General features: G+C 43.6%; 1 protein-coding gene across 1 annotated transcript; it reads left to right on the forward strand.

Annotated features, from left to right (window-relative positions):
- Positions 1-3,819: 3,819 nt before the first annotated feature.
- LOC130138571 (cytochrome P450 94C1-like) lies at positions 3,820-5,566 on the forward strand. The gene has a single exon (XM_056312936.1). The coding sequence runs from the start codon at positions 3,908-3,910 to the stop codon at positions 5,435-5,437; it is 1,530 nt and encodes a 509-aa protein (XP_056168911.1). The 5' UTR covers positions 3,820-3,907; the 3' UTR covers positions 5,438-5,566.
- The last annotated feature ends 7,718 nt before the right edge of the window (positions 5,567-13,284 follow it).

Below are 13,284 nucleotides of genomic sequence, written 5' to 3' on the forward strand. Positions count from 1 at the left end.
TGGGCATTGAATTGCTGCCTAAGGAACGGCGATTCTCTCGAGTACCGAGCCCAGAAAGCAATTGATTTCACTCAACCTGTCAAGTCAACGGACATGATAATATGGGTCTATCTTTTTTAAGAGAAAAAATAACCCATCAGTGTTAAACACACAGTATAAAATGATAATTTAATATTAAACTTTTCGATTTTGTAAATATAGTTGTAAATTTTTGCGCGAAATTTTATTATAATTATTCTAATCAATTTTTGCTGGAAATTGTTGACGTGGTGATCTAATTATTATCGGCCTTCTCACGTGGCACACCGTCATGTCATATTATCGATTTCCAATCAAAATTCACCGAAATGACTATTTTGAAATTTTTCGCAAAATTGTATGACTAAATTGACAAAATTAAAAGGTTTTTGAGTTGAGTTGGTATATGTATAGTAGATTTAAGGCTAATTAGAACATTTTTTTCCATTTGTAACGATTAATTCCGTTTTCTTTGCTAAATAAGCAATGGATGAGTTCAAATTTGAATCCATAGCTCCTCGTGCCAAATGGGTTAGGTACGACATTTGTTATGCACGTGCTATAATCCATCCTTTTTGACAATTTGTTAGTTTTGCTAAGCACGCTGGCAATCATAGTCAACCGATGAATATTTAGCGGATCCAATCCCTTTAGACAAATTATCATTCATTGCGGCGTGTGTTTGTCTACACTAATTACTAGCAACTTTACATCCACAAAGAAATGATCAGTCAAATCACCCTTCGAAAGCCCACATTGACGAACAAAATTAGAACCTAATGGAGTCGAAATCTTTCGTGAACGCTTCTATCTCAACCACTTACCCTTCAAGTTTCATTAATGTGTCGTGAGCTTTAAACATTCAAGGTGGGATCTGTCGAATTGAGCTCGATACGAGATCGTAGAAATCTATGTGGTCGAGAGTTGTAACCCTAAATCCGCATGCGAATCCTCATTAGCTCACACAACAGAAACATTCTTAACTAAAACGTGACCAAAAGTACTCAGCTCATAATTTCATCGCACTAATGACAATCCGATGATGTCTAGGGACACGAAGGGATCCTCTCGGCATCACTTGAACATCGAGAAGAAGAAGATGCCGTGCGGAGAAAACCAACGGCGGGCTACACATAAAAAAGCAGAAACTAGCAAGTGAACCAAGTCCCCTAGATACGCATCGCAATCTTTTTATAGATACGCATGCCACAACTCCGCGAGGAGATAGGCGGTGCAAGTTGAAAAAAGATGATGATTTAACCTATAGCTAAAGGATTTTAGCACACTCGCAATATCCGTGTAATCACGTTGGTTAGTTATACACGCATCGCAACCTGATCGGATTCGACGAGGATCGGGAACAATAGCTCGGATTAGAATGGCGAGATGAACAATGGATCGAACAGATCGCATATCGAACGTCATAAGATCATCGTTATGGGCTGGTTTTATACTTGAAGCAAGAGAATCAACTCGAACGAGTCGACTGGACATTGGAACTCCAATGTCGAAGGATGTGTAGTTACTTCATATTTGTAAATAGGGGTGAACACGGTTCCAAAATAGAACCGGAGACCGGAGGATCTGTTTGATTCTCGATTCTAGGGAGGGAGGTTCCGGTTCCACCTTTTTATGAACTGCCGATTCCCGGTTCTCCTGATTTCTATAGGAACCAAATCTGGAACCAGGAACCAAGAACACTAAATCTAAAATCCCTAATTTTCTTACTACTTCTCACTTTTCAACTCTCAAATTCTCATATACTTAGATTAGTGGTTGTAAGTTTTTTTTTTGGCTCTCCAAAGAGGTGGACCCTTACCACGTGAAACAAATGGCAAACATCTTCTTTAAATAATCAATTCTAAGAGGTCTAGCAGAAAAATTGTAGCCCATTACTGCACATGCATGGTTTGATTGGATGTCTTTCTCATCCATCGGAAAAGAATGATTTACTAATTCACTGAGAGGTTGATATTCAATTTTTTTTTCTTGTGAAGACTTGCGTTTGGGAATGTAGCTATTTGCTTCAGAGGGGAATGTAGAACATTTTATATAGTTTGTTTAGACCTTTGATTTATTGTGACTTTGGAGTACCCACCATTTGCATGCCCATTGCTTTGATTAACTTGTCATGTTTGGGTATTCATTGTCATGTATTGGTGCCAAGTTTTTGTTCTTTAGTGAGGTTAAATTGTAACTATCGTTTACTCTTTCAAGAAACATCTTAAGCTTGATGGTCGCATAGTTAACACCATGGTGATAATGGATGGTGGAAGGAGAAAAAAAAAGGTTGTAGTTATAGTCATAATTGCAGTTGCAAATAATCGATACACGACACTTTAATTTTAAATTTAAAACCATTATTAAGTTATCAATTATGATTGTTGTTTCTTTCAATTTCATATGGTCAAAATTTAGAACAAATTTTCATGGATGTTTGAGGACCAAAAGCTTATCTTTCTTTCCTTTTTCCTGCTTCCCATTTTGTTTTATGGTCCTATGCTAGTCTCTTGTGAATTCTATTGCGTATCGATTTATGCAATGACTTCTCATTTTAATTGTAATTTTTTAAACCGTAATGCCAGGAAAACTAATCTTTTGTATTCTCTTTAGTAAATGATAAGTTTGTTTACTATTGCTGCATTCATGTTCATTTTGTGTAACTAAAAATGAAACAAAAAAAAAGAACATGTTAGACCCTAGAATTGATCCTGGAATCTGTGACAAAGTAGGTTATAAGTTCCACGTTTCGACGGGTAGGTTCCAAGTTCCAAAATGAGGAACCTGTACCCGATGATAGGTTTCGGGTTCCCGGAGGAACATGTAACGAACTTACAACTGCTCACACCTATCTGCAAAAGATGCATGTTCACGAAAAAAAGCAAGTCAATCTCTCATAAGATAAAACAACTATGTGCTTTGATAAATAATATATGGTTTTCTTTGAATCATTGGTGTTTGGTTAAGAGTAATCTCACCAAGAAAAAGGAGCTTGCGCTCCTACAAAGGGACTTTGAAGCTTGTTCCGATTCTACCGGGCGAGTTCCACAAATACGTTCTTTATTTTTAATGTGCCGGTGTCGTCACATCCTGCATCTTAAATTTCTCCATAATTTTTTTTTTCCTAGGAGGAAGGAATACTCTTTGCTTGTTTTACATCTTAAGAATCTCAAGATCCGCACGATACTCAAGACAAACAGTTTAATGACATGCTTAGGTAATCAGGATATACTCACCTTGGAGCAAAGGGTTATCGTTAATCCCACGGATTATTGCCTCGAAGGATGGAGAGTAAAATCCTTTCAGGCTATTTTCTACGCGCCTTATTTAATGTCTCGCCGGTCAGACCCCTTCAAGTCCCTCTGTTTCCCTCATATGTTTGTCTTTCCTTACAGGAGAGATTACTCGGTTGAGAACTTAGTTGGATCTTAGATGGTTTCTCTCCTAAGATTGAGCCGACATAAGAGATAAACCTTGAGGAAACGGTGGGAAAGTTGTACCCAAGTTGTCATCTGTCAAGTTGTCGTAGCCCGCCACTTGTACCCGACCCCGAATTAGGAGCACGTGAGCCGAGACCGCCACCTCGGCGATTTTACAAACAAATGTATCGCTATTTCAAGCACGTGTTGTTCGTTCTCGTTCCCCCAGCGAAGCCTGTCCTGCCGTCAATCTGTCCCTGTCGATAAAGCTAGTAGAAACCAAAACCAGCCCCCAGAAAAAGTGGAAGGGACCCCTCAAGTGCAAATCACATCACACATCATTCTGTCTCCAACCACTATATAAATGCCTCAGTTTCCTCCCTCTTTCCTCGCTCCACTCTCCGGTTTCCTCTCTCTTTCTCCGTCCCTCTGTACAATTTTCAGTTCAAGAAAGAAAAGGCGACGCAGAAATGGAGTCTGGGTCTTCCTCTTCTTGCCTTTTCCAGTCCATCCAGATCGCCCTCTTCCTCCTCTTCCTGTCCTTCACTCTCCTCTTCTCTGCCTTCTCGTTCTTGATCTACATCTTCAGGCTCAAGCCGCTCTGCAACTGCGACGTGTGCACGGCCTACTTGAGCTCCAGTTGGACCAAAGAGTTCGACAACCTGTGCGACTGGTACACCCACCTCCTCCGGAAGTCTCCCACCGGCACCATCCACGTCCACGTCCTCGGCAACGTCGTCACCGCGAACCCCGACAACGTCCACCACATGCTCCGCACGAGGTTCGACAACTACCCCAAGGGCAAGCCCTTCTCCGCGATCCTGGGCGACCTCCTGGGCCGAGGGATCTTTAACGTCGACGGCAATTCGTGGAAGTTTCAAAGGAAGATGGCCAGCTTGGAGCTCGGGAGCGTGTCGATACGCGCGTACGCTTTTGAGGTCGTGGCGTCGGAGATAAAGAACCGCCTCGTTCCGCTGTTGTCGTCGGTCTGCGGGAAAGATGACGGCGTTTTGGATCTGCAGGATGTGTTTAGACGTTTTTCTTTCGACAGCATATGTAAGTTCTCGTTCGGGTTGGACCCGGGCTGCCTGAAGCTGTCGCTGCCTGTGTCGGAGTTCGCAGAGGCGTTCGACGCGGCATCGAGGCTGTCGGCGGAGCGGGCGATGAGCCCGTCTCCACTGGTCTGGAAAATCAAGCGGCTGCTCAACGTCGGCAGCGAGAGGAGGCTCAGGGAGGCCATCAGGATGGTCAACGCCCTCGCTGACGAGGTGATCAAGCAAAAGCGAGAAATGGGTCCTTCAAAAGATCACAACGATCTTCTATCGAGATTCATGACCACCATCGACGACGACGGGTACTTGAGGGACATCGTGGTGAGCTTCCTTCTGGCGGGGCGCGACACGGTGGCGTCCGCGTTGACCAGCTTCTTCCGGCTGGTGTCGCAGAACCCCGAGGTCAGAGACGCCATAAGAGAGGAATCGGACCGGGTCATGGGTCCGACCAGCGGCGGCCTCGCGAGCTTCGACCAGATGCACAAGATGCACTACTTGCAAGCGGCTCTGTACGAGTGCATGAGGCTGTACCCGCCGGTCCAGTTCGACTCGAAGTTCGCGCAGGACGACGACGTGTTGCCGGACGGGAAATGGGTCAAGAAGGGGACGAGGGTCACGTACCACCCCTACGCCATGGGCCGGATGGAGCGGTTGTGGGGCTCGAACTGCCTCGAGTTCAGGCCTCGGCGGTGGCTGACGAGGGACGGGGTCTTCACGCCCGAGAGCCCGTACAAGTACCCGGTGTTCCAGGCCGGGGTTCGGGTCTGCCTGGGCAAGGAGATGGCCCTGGTGGAGATGAAAAGCGTCGCGCTGGCTCTGGTCCGGCAGTTCGATGTCCATGTCGCGGATGGTCACCTCAGTCCCCAGTTCGCGCCGGGGCTCACCGCCACCATCAGAGGGGGATTGCCGGTGGTGATTAAAGAGAGATCAGTCGCCTCAGCAAGATGAGAAGAGACTTTTTTGGGCGTACCCTAAATAAGAGAACAGATAACTCAATGTGTACATGCTCGATAGTCACGTGTTCACTTGTTCCGTAAGAGCTTCATTAGGAGAAATGAACAGATGCATAGAATGGAAGCTGGCCAGATACTCTGGACCTTAATAACAACAGAACGTGCATATGTCTTTGCGCATGAATGAGACTGAGAGATCGAAGAGTGATTTTAAGCATTATCTCTTGCGGACAACTCCACGGCCCTCTACTCCGCCAGCGCACTCGAGGTCGGCGTACTCAAAACTCTCGGCCGAGTTCCACGGCGCCAACTGGCCGATGAACCAGGATGCCACGCAGTCGGTGGTGAAAAGGCCTGACGACGCAAACTCCCTCTCGCCTCCCAGCACCGGCATCGCCACGCCCACCTTGGCCCAGCTCACGTGGTTCCTTGCGTAGGTCTGCCCCAAGACGCCGCTCACGTCGCCGCTCAATGCTTAGAACTTGAAGCTCAAGTCCAAGCGAGTGAAGCAATCTTCGTTGGTTATTCCGTGGTTGTGGATCAATGAGTCCTTCCGGGTAATCGGGACAGCCATGGCCTTGATCTTGAAGTTCTTCTCCGCTTCGATTTCGATAGCGCTCATGTCGCGGTACCTTGTGTCGATAGCGCTCGTGTCGCGGTACCTTGTGAATGAGATACGTGGGGTGGTCTTGGAGTGCCACAAGGCACCCTTGTGTCGAGGGAGGGTGATGGGGGTGTCGACGAGGAAGAGGGAGAGGCAGTCGACGGGCGTCATCCCAAACTGAGGTCTTGAGCGCGCCAATAAAGAGGTTGTGGGAGCCAAAGAGGATACCAAGGGACTCGACCCAGGTGAAGTCGCGGCACATGTTGGCATTGCGGCGGCCAATGAAGTGCGCGTTGATGTGGCGGTTGGAGTCTGAGGCAGAAGTCACGGTTCTTTTTGCCATGGAAGTAGAAGGGGATGCCATCGCCGTCGATGAAGCATGGGTCCTGGCACGTCGCGTCGGGATAGTCGCGGCCTGCTCACATTTTCCAATAGAAATTTTTGGCATCCTCGAAGAGACTACTCATAGCAAATTCCAATTGAGATGCTCCGATTTTAGGACCGAAATTAGTTTTGTCGAGGTCAGGATACATGACCTGAAAGAGTTATCAATTATGGAATCTATTTACAACAATGACTTGCATCGAAACTTGACTTTCTAACAGTTACGTGTGACATGATCTGATCAGGTGATGAATTCATATATACAGAATGACTAATCAAAGTTTCAAGAGTGTCAAACTGCTACGTTCCTAATCTAATCAATTTGGAACAATCATCCTGTCCCATTTTCAGTACATTAATTCTTAAGACTCCTTATATATTCTTGTTTGGTTTGATCTGACGCTCCACTAAGATATGCATAGCTAGATCTAAGGAGATTCACGTTCATGAAAGTCCATGGACAGTGAGTGAAGGGGAAATAAAATGAGGAAGATAGGAAAAATTACCTAATCGGTCTATGGAGGTCAATTCGGTCCTAAAAAAGTTTCAATTTCGCCAATTTAGTTTTAAATCTATAGGTGAAATTCCAATTTAGTCATTCCTGTCAATTTTTCGATGAAAATCACTGACGTGGTGGTCCAATTATCACTAGCCGTCCTACGCGGCACACCACCACGTTAGTGATTTCCGGCGAAAATAGATCGGAATGAATATATTGGAATTTAATGTAAAATTTTAGGACTAATTTGGCAACATTGAAAAGTTTAAAATCGAATTAGCATCCGTACAAAAAGTTTATAACTAATTGGATAATTTGCCTGATGAAAATATGGAAGAGAAAAGGTGGATATAGTGACGACTTACTGCATACTGGCTTGCAAGGCACACAAATCAACCTCACATGAAGATGGACAAGCACAGGGGCAGCTTTGTTCCAATACAAGGCATTGAGAATAACTCCTATTCTTGCATCTCACTCTCTTCACTCCTGATACTTCGCTTGATGGAGGCGGAGGAGGATATAACAGTTGGAGGGGCATCAGGTGGGGAGGAACCACCGCTTGGAGGAGGCACGCTGGTTGGCAGGGCATTTAGAGGTGTGGATCCGCTGCTTGTAAGTGGAAGCGTGGCTGTCGGGGGGCATTGGGACGGGTAGAGCCGCCACCGGTAGGCAGTGGAGGAGGCGTGGCGGTTGGAGGGGCATTAGGAGGGGTGGAGCCACCGCTGGTAGGCGGCGGAGGAGGAGTGGCGGTCCGCAGGGTGGAGCTGCTGCTAGGAGCTGGTGGAGGAGGAGAAGAGACAGTGACGGGTGAAAGAGGTGTTGGATGAGGCGGGGTGGTGGCAGGGGGAGATGAGGATGGTGGAGTAGTCATGGCCACGGGCCGGTTTCGGCCCGGAACTGGACCGGAACCGGCCCGGTCAAACCCGGGCCCGCGGTTTGGAATTGGAACCGGCCTGTGCCCTACGGGCCCGGTTCAAAAAAAAAAAAAAAAAAAAAGAAGAAGCTGCAGATCTGGCGAGGGTTCGACCTCGTCGGCCTCAGGGGAGGCCGGCCTCGCCAGTTGCCGGCGAGGTCGAGCCTCGCCAGATCTGGCGAGGGTTCGACCTCGCCGGCCTCGCCAGTTGCCGGCGAGGTCGAGCCTCGCCGGCGTCGGGCGAGGCCGGCCTCGCCCGGTTGCGGCGAGGTCGGCCTCCCGACGCCGGCGAGGTCTAGCCTCGCCCGATCACGGCGAGCCGGCCTCGCCCGGCCCGAGCGAGGCGGCCCTCGCCCGGCCCGAGCCGGGCGGCCCTCCCCGACGCCCGAGCGAGGCGGCCCTCGCCCGACGCCGGCGAGGCGCCCGACGCCGGCGAGGGCGCCCTCGCCCGACGCCGGCGACCTCCGCCGGCCGGCTATGGCCGCGGAGGAAGAAAAGAAAAAAAAGAAAACGAAAAGAAAACGAAAAAAAAGAAAAGAAAAATTATGAACCGGCCCGAAACCGGTTCCGAACCGACCGGTTTCGAACCTGAACCGGAACCGGCCCGGAACCGTCCGGTTCATACTTGGCCACGAACCGGAACCAGTCAGTTCCGAACCGTGGCCATGACTATGGTGGAGGGAGGACAGGGAGAGGAGTAGGAGGAGGCGGCAGGGAGGGATACGTCACTAAAGGAGGCGGGGGCGTAGGGGTTTCATCGCCGGTGTCGCCTCCTGTGTTGCCACTGGTGCCAACAGGTTGGCAGGAAGCACAATCCACCTTACTGTTCCTGAGACAAGCAGCAGGACAATGGAGCTTCACATGGGAACAAAGCGGGTAGTTCTTTTCTTGGCACTTCACTTGCTTGGGCCCTGGATCTGCACGAGTCATTGCCTTAGCTAGGAAGAGGACTAACAAGGACATGCCCAAGCTTGCCATTGCCTTGGCCATATTTGGTTTTCGAGACAACTAAGGGCGCGAATGGTAACCATTCTGCTCCAGAAATTAAATTCTTACCAGAAATTGATTTATGAAGGAGAAATCTGTTCGATAAAACATGACTAATTCTGTTCCAAAAATTTATTTCTGAAACAGAAATCTGTTTTGATTTGGTGATTTTTTTTGCACCTAAAAAAATTTAAATTTCACTCAAAGTGGGTGCTCGCAGGTATTCTGAGCTATTCTGTAAAGTTTTATAATTTTTTATTTTTTAATTTTTTTGGGCACCTCAAAAAATTTAAATTTCACTTAAAGTGGGTAGCCAAAGGTATTCTAAGCCATTTTGTGAAGTTTTGAATTTTTTTATTTTTTTGGGCACTTAAAAAAATTTAAATTTCACTCAAAGTGGGTGGCCACAAGTATTCTAAGTCATTCTATGAAGTTTTAAAATTTTTGATTTTTTGATTTTTTTGGACACCTAAAAAAATTTAAATTTCACTCAATGGTGGCTTCTAAGCCATTCTGTGAAGTTTTGAAATTTTTGATTTTTTTTTATATTTTTTGAAAAAAATTCACCAAATTTTCTATTTTCCTGAAATATGACTTTTTTTTTCTGGAAATTTTTATGAATTTTTCTTGAATTTGTCAATTTTTATGCATTTTCTGGAAAAAAAAATCAATGAGATCTCAAAATATGCCGTAAAGGTCACAAAAAAGAGAGAAAAAATGGAGAATGCATTTTGGAATAGAGAAGCTACAAAAAGTAGCTTCTCTTTTTTTTGCCCAAACTCATTCTGGAATAAAAAATATATTCTGAAATCAAGTATTTTTAACAAACGCATTTTTATTTCAGAATGCAAAAATTGCTCCAAAATGCATTCCGGAAATTTCTTAACAAACGCATTTCTGTTCCGAAATGCATTCTGGAGCAGAATTTCTGCTTCAGAATGGATTTCATGCGTGCCCTAACAAGCCAGAGCTTTTTTGATGATTCCTGTTGGGATTAATAAATACTGTTCTTTATATAGAGACGAAAAAAGGTGCAAGGGAAAAGGTGTGCCTGAAGCTGCTTGACCTCAAACTCAGTAGGACTCTTCACGCCGTGCCTCTCCTTGCAGGTGAGTTCAGGTTCCATCATTAAGGTTTCTTGAAGAAGGCATTCAACCCATAAAAAAGGAGGGTACATTGAAAGGGAAGTCAAAGTCAACCTGAAGAAAACGTTACCCGTGCCTTTTTAGTGACTTTGATTTGCAGCATCCACACGCCTGGACAGTTGTCAGGATTGCAATTTTTTTTTTTCTTGGGAGAGTTTGCCTTGGAGCATCAATGATGTTGTTGTAGGGCATTTATGCCTCGTGAAGACTATTTAATGACGAGAGCTGCTAGCATAACCGTCTGAGGGTGTGACATTCAAAAGCCAGCCACAAAATTTTCCTTTTTCCAACGCAAGCGCGTGGAAATTTCCGAGGAAAACACAGGTCTCTCTCTCATGGAAACTGTGTGGCTGAGGGTTGACGATTCATTTTCCAAGGAAACGGTACGGTCATGCAAGTGTTTTCCTTTAAGGACCTACCACAGTAATTAGAGTTACAATACAGTCCACAGCTTCTCCCCGAGGAGAGTTCCACTCCGCATCATGTCGTTTTTCGAATTGAGATATACATTGATAGATACACATTACACGTGAATAAGTTTCAATGTGCCGTAAAGAAAAAAGAGCTGGGGCTTCTCCAAACTGGATGTGTATTTATATGCCTGATGAATAAGCTTGCGCTTTGTATTTTTATTAACGATCATTGAACAATGTATAAATTACTAACAGAGCTTGATATAACATGCACAAAATTGTTTAAGGGTAAGCTAATATAAACAGGTGAATGCATATTGGAGGCTAGGCATGAAAATGGACCATAATAGTAGTCATCAATATGATGGCGATCATAGGGGAAAATTTTCATTTCTCGTTCCTGCTCCAAATCTATTTTCGAGTTAAAAATTTATATAGAAAAACGAAATTGCGTTACCAAACGGATTTTTAATCCAAACCCGTTCCCGGAAACAGAAAAATAAAAAATGGTGAAACAAAATGATTATCATTTGCGCCTATAGTCACTCAACTTAAGAAGAGAAATTCAATGATGTGAAGCACTTCCTAGGCAAGAAGTATAGTCATGAACATTCGCATGAAATGCCAATGTTATTTGAGAAACTCTGTTATTTAGCAAGTGCAAAGAGAGCAGACTTTTGGGGTACATAATCGGCTATTGAGATGCACTCAAAGAAAAAGTCCCACACCGGATAATTGATGTGGTATAAAAGTAGTTAATATATGGAAAAATGACACAAATGATCCTTAAACTTTGGTTAAATATACAATGTTGTCCATGAATTTTTAATCTATTCAATGTGGATCCTAAACTTTTGATATATGTTCAATTTAGTGCTTCAACTATATAAAAATATTCAATATTGTCATTCTATTAATTCAAATTAACGAAATTTGCTGAGTCGGCTTTTAATTCGATAAGTTTGAACGGTGAACGAAAAAAGTCCTTCTACTAATGCAAATTAACGAAATTTACTGATTCAGCTTTCAATTCGGTAAGTTTGAACGGTGAACAAAAAAAAAATATTACACGTGGATTATCCAGTAAGATATTTAACTCAAAATCAGGATATAATAGTTCACATCATCAAATAACATATATAATCATTTTTCCATATTGACGAAATTAAAAAAATTCGAAGGATCATTATATTTTTTAACTGACTTGAATATCTTACGTGGATAATGCAAGTGTAACGTTTTTTTTTTCTCATCGTTCAAACGAATCAGCAAAATCCGTTAACTTGAATTACTAGAAGAATAACATTAAACATTTTCATATAGTTTAGGTACTAGATTGAACATTCACCAAAGCTTCAGAGGCCACATTGAACAAATTAAAACTTAGGGACAACATTACACATTCAAAGACTATTTGTGTAATTGTTCCTTAATATATCTTAGTTAGCTCATAATATATTGATCTAAGCTTTGAGTGAAGGTATTTCTAACTAAATATGTTGACGGATTCAGACATGGCCTCCCCTTTTGGTAACATAAACTTTCCGGTGCAATCAAATAGGGAAGATCATAATAAGCAAAATGCGGATACAAGCAAAACGATGGCCATATGTTATCTTAATTAAAATTGGGCCCAATACCCAAAAAAAACCCAGACTTTAGGCTTTGTCCCAACTATATCCTAAACTTTTTTTTGCCCTATAAAAAATCCAAAACTTTTACTTTTGTCCCAAATTTACCATCGTTAACTTTCTGTCAAATATGGCCGTTAATGATCTTACATGGAATTTTCACGTCATCAATGAAATTTATCGTGGAAAGCTGACATGGACAGATTCTTTGCAAAACGACATTTTCTTGGAGGAGCCTTAGGGTTTGGCTTTTCAATTGCTCTCTCTTCTTCACATGTCTCCTCTCTCTCTCACGTCGCTCGAATCTTCCGCTCACTCCTCCATCTCTCGTGCTCGGAGTCTCCCATCTCTCGCGCTCCTAGGCTCGAGACGCTCGGACATCTCTCGATTGGGAATAAGATATTTTGAAATTTGTTGATCAGAGACTTCATATATCAGATATGACGATGGTTCTTGCATAATTGTTCTTGCTCTGTATTGCCTTTTGCCGAGATGCACTCAATGTGTTCGATGATTTGCCTTTGTGATTTAGTGTCAATTTTATTGTGCTATTAATCAAATTTGGTGATACTTGCACGATCTAGAGACTTCGTCTAATGCGTTGATCGTTCGAGATACTTCTTGGTTTATTCTCTCTTGAGGCCAATAACTAGGGTTGAGGTTTGTGAGAAAATTGTCTTTGATTATGAATTTATTAGTAATATAAACACACATTGATGTTGTTGTGACAGTTTGGAATTAGACAATACGAAGATGGGAGAGCAATTGAGCCGGATATCTTTGGGTCATCTACACTTCACCATGGGTCATCTACACATAACCACGGCTTCGATGAGGCACCAATAAATGATCGCTCAATGGCCTCTTATCAGGTCAAGCACATGCTGATGTTGTTGATCGAAACAGACATTTATTTCATGGTTTCAAAATCACCACAATAATTCGAAGTGATGTGTAATGTGCTTGGGTTCCATATTCGGTCATTTCAAGCTCGTTCAAGCTTTCGGTCAAATATTTTCTATTTCAAATGACAAATTTTGTATCATCGGAACTTATTAATGTTTTAGATATATTATTGATGATTGATAAGTACATACTTTCTTACCAAGACAAAAATTGAATATCTAAAATGAAAAAAAGCTACATATGGTAATTTTTGTTAAAATAGATAACCAGTTCACAACCCATCTTTCTGCCTCCACAGCGTCAACTCTAAGGGTCTAGAGCTTCGTGAGTGCTTTAGAATATTCTTGGGATATCCCC

Source organism: Syzygium oleosum, unplaced genomic scaffold (genome assembly GCF_021117445.2).
Source record: "Syzygium oleosum isolate NSW1041296 unplaced genomic scaffold, Sole_v2.1 Sole_v2.07, whole genome shotgun sequence".
NCBI classification, from domain to species: domain Eukaryota; kingdom Viridiplantae; phylum Streptophyta; class Magnoliopsida; order Myrtales; family Myrtaceae; genus Syzygium; species Syzygium oleosum.

Bases quoted from the DNA above. Each gene is read 5' to 3' on its own strand.
- LOC130138571 (XM_056312936.1), top strand. From the start codon at position 3,908: ATGGAGTCTGGGTCTTCCTCTTCTTGCCTTTTCCAGTCCATCCAGATC.